The 12,456-nt window shown below is 42.6% G+C and overlaps 1 protein-coding gene across 2 annotated transcripts in view; it reads right to left on the minus strand.

Moving 5' to 3' along the window:
- The window catches only part of LOC142208660 (ATP-dependent RNA helicase DHX8), a 31,468-nt gene extending 19,381 nt beyond the window's left edge, over positions 1-12,087 (minus strand). Inside the window, exons 1-2 of one of the 2 annotated variants that reach the window (XM_075277289.1) lie at positions 12,011-12,087; positions 10,451-10,616 (exon numbers count right to left, since the gene is read on the minus strand). In XM_075277289.1, coding sequence (XP_075133390.1) covers positions 10,451-10,553 — 103 coding nt within the window. In that variant the 5' untranslated portion in view covers positions 10,554-10,616; positions 12,011-12,087. Of the gene's footprint in view, positions 1-10,450; positions 10,628-12,010 lie in introns of those variants that run through there. The other variant, XM_075277290.1, reaches the window with a different exon arrangement.
- Between the last annotated feature and the right edge of the window lie 369 nt (positions 12,088-12,456).

Genomic DNA, 12,456 nt, shown 5'->3' on the forward strand with positions numbered 1-12,456 from the left:
ATGAGTAAAGGGGTTGTCCGGGCAAATAAATTGTTTTTGAAATAGGCTGGGGGAGGTGGAAAATAAACAAAAAATCCCCCCCAAAACACTCTCCTGTCCCGGGTGCTCTGGTGTCCTCCCAGTGAAGTACTGTCTTGCACCTTGGCTGCCTTCTTCTGGAATTTCTTGCTGGCTGTGACATCCCAGTTCCCTATCACTGGTGGGAAGTCGGCAACAGAGATGCAGAACCGGACTGAGCATAGAGGCACCGGAGAAAGGAGATATGGTTTTGTTTTTTTCACTGCCCCCACCCTATTTAAATAATAAATAGTGTCCATTTTTGCCTGGACAAACCCTTTAAAGGAATTCTATTATTAAAATCGCATTTTTTCTCACTAACACGTAGGAATAGCCTTAAGAAAGGCTATTCTTCTCCTACCTTTAGATGTCTTCTCCACGTCGCCGTTCAGTGGAAATCCTGGTTTTTGTTGGTATGCAAATGAGTTCTCTCGCAGCACTGGGGGCAGTTCTCAGTGCTCAAACAGCACTGAGGGCGTCCCCAATGCAGCGAGAGAAATCACCAGCGACGCCTCCATCTGGAATGCCCTCTCCTTGTGTCTTCTTCCGGCGCTGGCTTCAAACTTCTAGGCATGCGCAGTCGGCTCTGCCAGAGGCCCGATGGCAAAGCCGACTGCGCATGCCTAAAAGTTTAATGCCCAGCGCCAGAAGAAGACGCGGAGAGAGGCTTTCCAGATGAAGACAGAGGCGGCGCTGGAGAGTTCTCTTGCAGCACAGGGGACACTCCAAGTGCTGTTTGAGCACTGGGGACCACCCAAATGCTGTGAGAGAACTCATTTGCATGCAGAAGAAAACTGGGATTTCTACCGAACAGCAGCGCCGAGAAGACATCTAAAGGTAGGAGAAGAATAGACTTTCTTAAGGCTATTCCTACGTGTTAGGGCTCGTTCACATCTGCGCCCGGTCTCCGTTCTGCAGGTTTCTGTTTCCTGCACAAAACAGAGGCAGGAGACTGAAACTGCAGGACTCTTTCATACCGATTCATTTGAATGGGTTTGAAAGATGTCCGGCCGTGAGCAGCAGTGAGCGTTTTATGCTCTCTGCCGCGAAACCGTTTTTTTTAAACCGGCCAGAGTCGGACATGCAGTACTCTGTGTCCGATTTAAAAAAAAACGATTTTGCGGCGGAGAGCATAAAACGCTTACCGCCGGACCCGCTCTGACAGGTTTCCGTCTTCTGCATGCAGAAGATGGAAACCATAGAACGGACTCCGGGTGCTAGCGAGAAAAATATGCGATTTTAATAATAGAACCCCTTTAAACAATTATTAATTATGAATAATTATATGCATAGTTTGACTACTTTTGTAGGAGGAGATCTGCCGCTTCTGTCTAACCAGGACTGTCAGAGGGGCTGAGACAGAATAGAGTCAAAGCTGTGGCCTACTGACTCCACAGCACTGGCTATCACCCAGCTACTGTATGAATATCAAAACTGTGAAATGTTAAAAGGGTTATCCATTTTTTTGTCTCTCCAAGTGTTGCAACTCTACTAATCTCTTAAATTTAGGACCCTGCTGATCAGCTGTTTCCCAGAACATGCACCACGCAGTATTGTTTCCATGCCGGGCACTGCTCACTCACCATATTCTTGATAACCGCAGTTGTGGGAACTAGAAGTTGCATGCCTTTCAAGGATCTGGAGGAACCAGAACTATCAAGAATACACTGTAGGGAAAGGTTAGGGGTCCCCATCAAAGTTTGCACCAGGGCCTACAAGACTTTAGTTATGCCACTGGGTACGTATGTTTTCTCTTTCTATTTGGGGGTCGTTCCCATCTCACCACAACCTAGTGAAAGGGGAGCTGCCTACCTAGCACCATACCTAGCACAATAAATCAATAAAAGAAGAATAACGGGTCTTATAATCCAGAGAACAGAAAACTTCAGAGCACCAAAATACTAACACTAAAAACTATATACAGTGCCTACAAGTAGTATTCAACCCACTGCAGATTTAGCGGGTTTACACATTCGGAATTAACTTGGCATTGTGACATTTGGACTGTAGATCAGCCTGGAAGTGTGAAATGCACTGCAGCAAAAAAGAATGTTATTTCTTTGTTTAATTTTTTTTTAAATTGTGAAAAGTTTATTTAAGGGTCATTTATTATTCAACCCCTCAAACCACCAGAATTCTGTTTGGTTCCCCTAAAGTATTAAGAAGTAGTTCAGGCACAAAGAACAATAAGCTTCACATGTTTGGATTAATTATCTCTTTTTCCAGCCTTTTCTGACTATTGAAGACCCTCCCCAAACTTGTGAACAGCACTCATACATGGTCAACATGGGAAAGACAAAGGAGCATTCCAAGGCCATCAGAGACAAGATCGTGGAGGGTCACAAGGCTGGCAAGGGGTACAAAACCCTTTCCAAGGAGTTGGGCCTACCTGTCTCCACTGTTGGGAGCATCATCTGGAAGTGGAAGGCTTATGGAACTACTGTTAGCCTTCCACGGCCTGGACAGCCTTTGAAAGTTTCCTCCCGTGCCGAGGCCAGGCTTGTCCGAAGAGTCAAGGCTAACCCAAAGACAACAAGGAAGGAGCTCCGGGAAGATCTCATGGCAGTGGGGACATTGGTTTCAGTCAATACCATAAGTAACGTACTCCACCGCAATGGTCTCCGTTCCAGACGAGCCCGTAAGGTACCTTTACTTTCAAAGCTTCATGTCAAGGCTCGTCTACAGTTTGCTCATGATCACTTGGAGGACTCTGAGACAGACTGCTTCAAGGTTCTCTGGTCTGATGAGACCAAGATCGAGATCTTTGGTGCCAACCACACACGTGACGTTTGGAGACTGGATGGCACTGCATACGACCCCAAGAATACCATCCCTACAGTCAAGCATGGTGGTGGCAGCATCATGCTGTGGGGCTGCTTCTCAGCCAAGGGGCCTGGCCATCTGGTCCGCATCCATGGGAAGATGGATAGCACGGCCTACCCTGGGGATTATGGCCAAGAACCTCCGCTCCTCCATCAAGGATCTTAAGATGGGTCGTCATTTCATCTTCCAACAAGACAACGACCCAAAGCACACAGCCAAGAAAACCAAGGCCTGGTTCAAGAGGGAAAAAAAATCAAGGTGTTGCAGTGGCCTAGTCAGTCTCCTGACCTTAACCCAATTGAAAACTTGTGGAAGGAGCTCAAGATTAAAGTCCACATGAGACACCCAAAGAACCTAGATAACTTGGAGAAGATCTGCATGGAGGAGTGGGCCAAGATAACTCCAGAGACCTTTGCCGGCCTCATCAGGTCTTATAAAAGACGATTATTAGCTGTAATTGCAAACAAGGGTTATTCCACAAAATATTAAACCTAGGGGTTGAATAATAATTGACCCACACTTTTATGTTTAAAATTTATTAAAATTTAACTGAGCAACATAACTTTTTGGTTTGTAAGATTTATGCATCTGTTAATAAATCCTGCTCTTGTTTGAAGGCTCTAACTTATTTGCATCTTATCAAACCCGCTAAATCTGCAGGGGGTTGAATACTACTTGTAGGCACTGTATGTTCAGAGAAAAAAAAACACCAAAATTATGTTATCCAGAATTCATCTTTAATCAAAATCCATTTTTTAGATCAACCAAATCCTGATATATGAAATAGCAAAAAAATTCAATTCAAAACAATTAATATGGCTGCAGCTCCAAAGTACCTTAACCACTTCATTACCGGGCCAAGTCGTGGTTCAGGACCAGACACATTTTTGGGTTTTTGTATGTGTAGTTTTGAGGGCTGTAACATTTTGATCATTTGGGTTATTCGGCTAATTTCTGCGTCTTTTTCGGGGACACATAGGGATTTATTTTTATGTTGTTTTTATTTTTACAAGTGTTTTAATTTTTTTATATCCAGGAAAATATAACCAAAAAGAGGAGGGAAAACTTTTTTTTTTTATTTAACAGCACAATATGCTACTAAAAAACATTTTCCTCTCCGTTATGGTAATTTTTATTTTGTGTGGTGTCGTCGGCTAGAACCTGTAATAAATTTTATTGGCATATTACTTGAGTATAAGCCGAATTTTTAAGCACAGTTTATGTGCTGAAAAAGCCCCCCCTCGGCTTATACTCGACAAAAAAAAAATATATATTTGGGGTGTGTGTGTGTGTGGTCTATAACCAGCCGCAATAGAAATGTATAGAATCTCCCATAAAATAGTGAAAAAAAGTAGCTTTAAAAAAATATATATTTTTTTAAAAAAAGTTGTAAATCCCTCCTTTCCCTAGAATACATATAAAAATAGAAAATTACTGTGAAACACATACACATTAGGTATACCTGTGTCTACTGAATATAGGGGATCTGCAGTGCTCCTGTTCCATCGGGAAGGGGTTAATAGGAGCACTGCAGATACTCTATATTCAGTCAGGCTGAATTCCAAGTGGGGGGAAAAAGAAACCCAGTCCTCAAGCTCAGGGGGCAGACAGATAACCAAAACACCCCCTCCCCTTCCCCAGCAACTACTGCACCCAAAAACTCCGACCATTTTAATTTTTGAAATTTTCCAGTAGCTGCTGCATTTCCCCCTCGGCTTATACTCGAATCAATAAGTTTTCCCGGTTTTTAGTGGTAAAATTAGGGGGTCAGCTTATACTCGAGTATATACGGTATTTGATGTATCTTTTTTTTTTTAACTTTTCTATACATATTTTTTTACACTGTGTCCCCACCATAAGGTCATAATTAGAGATGAGCGAGTAGTATTGGATCGAATACCTCCCCAGAGTAGATATTGGTGTAGTCGGTCAAATACCATGCGGTAAACGCAGTAAAAATTCGAGTCCCCTCCCACCTTCCCTGGCGCTTTTATAGACCAATAACTATGCAGGGGAGGTATTCAATTGAATACTACTCGCTCATCTCTAGTCATAATAGATCTTTGGGCACAACTTTCTTTTTCTGGTCAGAGGTCCTGGTTTTTTCTGCGTTTACATGGCGTTAGATTCCTGCTATGTAGTTTCCTGTTGTGCCTTCCACACTACCTCCCTGTCACTACTCCACCCCTCCCAGTCACCTTAGCTAAGCTATCCCACCTAATACTAGCCCTTCACAAGTAACTAACTAAGCTCACCCCCCCACCGCATCATACTTACCTAGCTTCTGATCTGGGAGACGGCTCTTTCCTCTTCATGGTGCACAGGCTGGAGTCACTATCCAAAGACCATAAGTACCTGCACAGTAGAGATGGAGGGCAGTGTCTCCAGTCAGCGTTTGCAGAGGGGAGAAGCCATTCCCAGACAGGAGAGCTGGTAAGTATTGATGGGGTTGGTGAAAAAAAGTGTTGCTGAAAAAAAGACCACCCCAGGGATATGGGCAATTGAAGATTTTTTTATTTTTTTTTTTATAGAAGTTAGGCAGGGTGAGGGTTTAGTTTAGGGGTATATTCATAGTTTATCCAGGACATCCCCTTTAAGAAATTTATCAAAAGCAAGCATTTGGACCCCACAGGTTAATTTATTTTTCCAAAATTGAGGGCCAACAGAGGTTGAAAGGTAAATCTGTGCAGAGTACTGATCACAGTATAAGGTGATATACCATGGAAAATAAATGAAAAAATTAATAATTCATGAATGTATGGTACAGTCTGAATCAATCCTTCAGGGGCAGGTGTCACACTGATAAATGGGGTCTTTTCTTATACCCGTTTTTGGAACAGACTGTGCGCCATTTTTTGGGTCTTCCCATTCTTTATAGTTTGAGGGACTTCACTAGGAAAATGTTGCCCTAGTACAATACAGGCACCTTCAGTTCTAGAAGTACTAGGGCCTGGCCCTTTTTCATCCCCAAATATCAGGGTCTTGATAACTTCCTCCTGAAACTGAAGGAACGTTCCTGTCCTCCCTGCACATTGTGATATCACAAAAGCATTATACAGTGCCATCTGCACAAAGTACATGGCCAGCTTTATGTACTACATCACTATATAACATGGCAGTAGACACACCCCGATCTTCAATTGCCACTATGCGTATAATTGTAGGTGTGTACCCGTAGACTGGGCACACCGCCAGTGATGTTTTGAATGAGGAGGTGTGAATTCAGATATATCCATCCTGTCTCGCTAAGTGTGTCTTGCGCCCAGTTATCATGGCCAACCAGGCAACACATATCTCTGCAGGTGATTATGCTACAGATCCTATTTTATTAAGTTATGTGCCTTGGTGTATGCTCTAACTCTTTGCCTCCGATGAGGTGACATTTTGTTCTATGAATTGTTGGGAATACAAATTTGTTTGGGCCACCATAAAATCATCACAAAACAAACCTTCAATACTGACCCCGCCCATAAGGCTTATAATTTTCTGGGAGCAGGGTCCACATTTGTTCTGCAGTGACCTCAGTAATAGTTCTGGGGCACCCCCTCAGAGGTGGATCAACACTGGAATAATAGAGGAATGGGCATTTTCCTATACGCCGTCACTGATGATATCAGTGTCAGGGCTCGTTCACATCTGCGCCCAGTCTCCGTTCTGCAGGTTTCCATCTCCTGCACAAAACAGAGGCAGGATAAGGAAACCTGCAGGACTCTTTCATACCAAATGAATGGGTTTGAAAGATGTCCGGCCGTGAGCGGCGGTGAGCGTTTTAAGCACTTATCCGCGGTTTATCCACTGCGAAACCGTTTTTTTTTTAATCGGACACAGAGTTGGACATGCAGTACTGTGTGTCTGGTTTTAAAAAAAAAACGGTTTCGCGGCAGAGAGCTTAAAACACTCACCGCTGCTCACGGCCGGACCCGGTCTGGAAACCACAGAACGGACTGCCGAACGCTAGTGTGAACCTAGCATCAGAGACCAGTAGGGCATATACCTCGTCTGCTGAATACCTATTTTGGGACATTTTGTGTATGTGCTGTGGTTGTATACGTGTACTGAGACTTTATTTGTTGAACCTTTATTAAAAATGTGAAGTGTATGTTATGTTTTAACACATGTATATATGTAAAAGAAAAAAAAAAAAAAGAAAAAGAAAATAGAAAAGAAGAAAGAATTCTAACTAAAATTGAGATTACCAAAAAAAAAACAAAAAAAAAAAAAACCCACACCCCCCCCCAAAAAGGGTCTGGTGCTGAGTAGGGGGACTTATTCCCTGATCAGCAGCCAGCAATGCTAGGTGGGGGGCACACAATATATAAACTAAGATGGAAAAAGGGATGGAGGGAGGTGCCTGGAGCCACAACTCAATTTGCCAGGAGAAACTACAGAGGAACGCAAAGTAAACATAGCACACAGTAACAGCACAGATTACTCGCAATCCTAGAGCGAGTGACACGGTCAAGGCCACAACCATTGGTTTGAACCTGCCATCTCGGCTGCAATTTGTCAGTCGCAACAATCAAGGGGGTGGAACCACCACAAGTCCCTCAGATCCTCAAAACTGACTGTTGCCATTTTTGGAGTAACTGGTCAGCATAAATCATTTTTTGATCAGCCAATAGCAGCGATCGCTATGATTTGGGGAAGGGAATGAATATCCCCACTACGCCCCAGCCATGGTGCCAGGACAGTCTGCTGTCAAAGACAGCAAAAACCCTAAAATGGACCCAGAGTCTGGAAACACAGTGACCCCTGACCGTCACACCACACTATAGCGGCGCGTCGACCATAAGACCCAGGTAGCTGCGTCGTAATAGTACGGCACTGGTTGCCTAGTGGTTAAAAACAATTTTAAAAAAACCTTTTTTTTTTTTTTTATTTAGAACAAAATAGTACACACACATATCAAAAAATATACTATAGTTTTTATATAGACGTCATCCAATCCCCTTTCGCCGCATTTCTTCAGACCCCAAATAATAGCAGATGTGAGCCTAAAAATATAAAACAATACAATGAAACAAAAAAATACAACACACAAATCCATAACAAGGCCTGAAGACTGATCTGCCTACCCCCAAAAAGGAGAGAAACTCATCATTTCATTCAAACCCCTCAGGCCTACTGTTTACAATGTAGTGATGTATTAGTAGTGACATTTTTTGATTTTCATTTTTGACTCCCCGCCTGCCAAACCCTATAACCTTTTTACTTTTCCATTCACAGATCCATATGAGGGCTTAATATTCACAGGACAAATTGTTCTTAATAATGGTACCCTTTATTATTCTGTGCAAAAAAAAAAAAAGCTGGGAAAAAAAAAAGAATGGGGGGGGGGGGGCGGGAATTCGAGAAATTTCTTACAGGCTTCATTTTTAAGGCATTCACTTTGCAGCCAAAATGACATATCAATTGTATTATATGCTTTGGTACGATTCCTGGGATACCCAATTTATATAGTCTTATTTACGTTTTAACCACTTAACAAAAATCTAAAACTTTGCAAAAATATATTTTTTTTTTGTTTATCAGAGGCAAAACAATGAAAAAAAAAAAATCAGTTTTACACTTTCAATTTTCTCCCCCACTACAGCGTACGGGAAAAAAAAAAAAAAATCTTATAGATTTGTAGAATGGGCATTTTCGGACACAGGGATACTTAATGTGTATGTGTTATAAAGGTATTGCAACTATTAGACCCCCTACGGGTCTTGAACCCAGTGGGTCTGATCACTACTGCAATACATTGCAATGCTAAAGTATTGTAAAATATCAGGAGTTCTATTGCAGGCTGGAATAAAAAGTAACACAGAGACACAGAGCTTTAAACCTTTGAAGGGGCTCTATCATTGGGAAAAGTCATTTTTAACTAAACACATGCTTGCATAGGCTTTAGAAATGCTACTTCACACTTACCTTTAGTATGTAGATTGCCTCAGTGGTCTCTGAATAAGTCCGTTTTTATTCATATGCTAATGAGCTTCCAGCCAGCACAGGAAGTTCCCAGCAGCCTCCTCTCTCCTATTATCTCCTATGTGTGTGAGTAAACAGGAAGCTGAGTCATCAGCAGCAGCAGCCTGTGCTGTATACACCCATAGGAAACAATAGCAAAGAGGGTGTACCATGTATTGTGCACCAGTCTAATTAGCATATGAATAAAAACTGACTTACTCAGAAACTACTGAGGCAATCTACATACTAAAGGTAGGTGTGGGATAGCCTTTCTAAAGGCTATGCAAGGATGTGACTAGTTAAAAATGACTTTTCCCAATGATAGAACCTCTTTAAAAGGCTCCCCTCGGCTGTCACAGTAATGGGCCGCTGGCTCACTCTGGGCAACAGGGATTCCGGGGAAAATAACGACAGTGATCATGGGCATTAGCGTCAGGCCCTGAGCGGCCGACATATTAAATTTCCTGACATCTACCATACTATTAAGGCAGATGTCTGGAAAGGGATAAAACGAACACCTCTACTTCCCAATGACACCTTATCAATTCTTTTGGCCTTATTCCAACAGGTTCTGGAACATTTCTGTAACATATTCTTGAGCTGAAGCTGTGGTCTCTAAATTGGGAAGTAGACAGACCAGTTTCCAGGCCTTGTATCTGACAACTTAAACAACCAATTTCGATCACGGCTTCGATAATCCATTACTGTACCTGTATCCAAAAAACAAGCACAATAAATCAATAAAAGAAAAATAACAGGTTTCATATTCCGAACAAACAACTTGAGAGCACCAAAATACTAAAACAAAAAGTCAATAAATGTTCCCAAAACACCAAAACTACATTACAAATTTTCAATTAAAAACATTATTCTGGAACAGTGTGGTACATAGGAACATAAAAAATATACTATAGTTTTTTACATAGATCTCAGTAAAATAAATTCATCCAATGCTGGTATATTCAATTCTAACAACATGATATATATCGCTCCCCATAAATAATAATCCAGAATAAACCAGGATAATGCAATGTAAGATCCATATACAGTAACATCACAGATAGATAACATAACCGCCTTCAATGGGGCCATTGTGGTCTGAAGTTTAAGATCACAAAAAAATCAGGACATGTCATTATACGGGCTGCATTTGTGTGTGAACGCGACCTTATTACGTTTTTCTTTTAGGACATATTAATGTAGGAATTTTTTCTAAAATAAAAGGGTGACATACCATTGGTGACATTCTGTTTCCAAAAACAGGGAAATGGAACGTTACCAGAAAATAAGGAAATGTGCCTGGAGTGGTTAAATGAGCACCCTGGCAACCTAGGTAAATATACATTTTTCCTAAAGTGAGTAAGTTAGGCGTTAGGGGGTGTGTAGCTTAGTGTACAAATATTATTTTATCCCGGACAACCCCTATAACGTCAAATTACTGTGTTTGTGATAAATTCGTGGGTTTTGGGTAGCAGAGTCAGCACAATTTTACAGCGACTTGGATACAGCTAAAGTCATGGAGCCCAGTCCTACAGCAGCACCTGCAAAGATTACCCACAGCCCATACCCCAAGCCTTCAGACTCTCCGACTGTATTCACCTCCCACTAAATTTCTCACCTAAATCCTTGTCATTGATCCCCAAATGGTTATCCAGCTCAGTGCAGACCTTGGACACCAAGGACAGGTATTCAAGTTTCCCCAGTTGTTTTAAATTTGCCATGATGGCGACTGACAACAGAATACAACACTGCGGTTAAATCCTGTGGGACACGAGCGATACGATCTAGAAGAAAAGCAAAAAGACATTTAATAAACTGAAACATATAAAGACAGATATATACACACAGGAATCATCATCATCCATGTATACAGCTAGTTACATGGAGGCGGCACCCAGACAAAAGAGAAAAGTTACAAATGACTGTGGGGGCACGAAGGGGGGTGTAGAGTCAGACAGCCAAAGGGTATGCAACACTTATCTGTTCTTCAACACTATAGCCCCTGGTGCTACATAATACACAGTCCCTGACCCTACATAATACACAGCACCTGGCCCTATATAATACAAAGCACCTGGCCCTACATAATACACAGTCCCTGACCCTATATAATACACAGCACCTGTCCCTACATAATACACAGCACCTGGCCCTAAATAATACAGAGTCCCTGACCCTATATAATACACAGTCACTGGCCCTACATAATACACAGTCCCTGACCCTACATAATACACAGCACCTGGCCCTATATAATACACAGTCCCTGACCCTATATAATACACAGCACCTGGCCCTACATAATACACAGCACCTGGCCCTAAATAATACACAGTCCCTGACCCTACATAATACACAGCACCTGGTCCTACATAATACACAGCACCTGGCCCTATATAATACACAGCACCTGTCCCTACATAATACACCGCACCTGTCCCTACATAATACACCGCACCTGTCCCTACATAATACACCGCACCTGTCCCTACATAATACACCGCACCTGTCCCTACATAATACACCGCACCTGTCCCTACATAATACACAGCACCTGTCCCTACATAATACACAGCACCTGTCCCTACATAATACACAGCACCTGTCCCTACATAATACACAGCACCTGGCCCTAAATAATACACAGCACCTGTCCCTACATAATACACCGCACCTGTCCCTACATAATACACCGCACCTGTCCCTACATAATACACAGCACCTGTCCCTACATAATACACAGCACCTGGCCCTAAATAATACACAGCACCTGTCCCTACATAATACACAGCACCTGGCCCTACATAATACACAGCACCTGGCCCTACATAATACACAATCCCTGACCCTACATAATACACAGCACCTGGCCCTACATAATACACAGCACCTGGCCCTAAATAATACACAGTCCCTGGCCCTATATAATACACAGCACCTGGCCCTAAATAATACACAGCACCTGTCCCTACATAATACACAGTCCTGGGCACTATGTAATACACACCCTCTGATCATATATAATACACAGTCCTGTCTTCTACACACGGCCCCCCACGCTATACAACACAAGGACCCCGATATTGTAGAGCTCGCTATTTGTTCAGCCTCTCACCCCCACATTACAGTATGAGACCAGGCCATATCCTACATACGGGAGATATACATCACCTCATACCTGCTATATGGTCCACAGAGTCTCTCACGTCAGACCACAGCATCCATCCATAATACAGTACATAGCTCCTCCGGTTACGTCAAATGCGACGTAATTTCCGTAATCAAGCTACTGAGAGGTGCAGTCTTCCGCCACCTACAACATGGCCGATTCCAAATCCCACGCCCTACGTTACGTCACTTCCGTCCACTGTGAAGCTAACACGATGCGATTTAGACCGGGAACTGCAGCGCCCTCTAGGTGCGGCGTCAGGACTTGCTCAGAAACTAATTATAACACGTTGGAAAGTAAAATTGAACCTAAAATAAATGATTAAAGACCTTAATTACAGATATATCTTAATGTGTTATGTATATCCCTCTCCAGCTGCTCCATAGTTTAATGTCTCCCTCCAGCTGCCGCAGGGAGTAACTAGAGGGGGGACATTAATCTGGGGCAACTGGAGA

Source organism: Leptodactylus fuscus, chromosome 6 (genome assembly GCF_031893055.1).
Source record: "Leptodactylus fuscus isolate aLepFus1 chromosome 6, aLepFus1.hap2, whole genome shotgun sequence".
In the NCBI taxonomy this organism is placed as follows: domain Eukaryota; kingdom Metazoa; phylum Chordata; class Amphibia; order Anura; family Leptodactylidae; genus Leptodactylus; species Leptodactylus fuscus.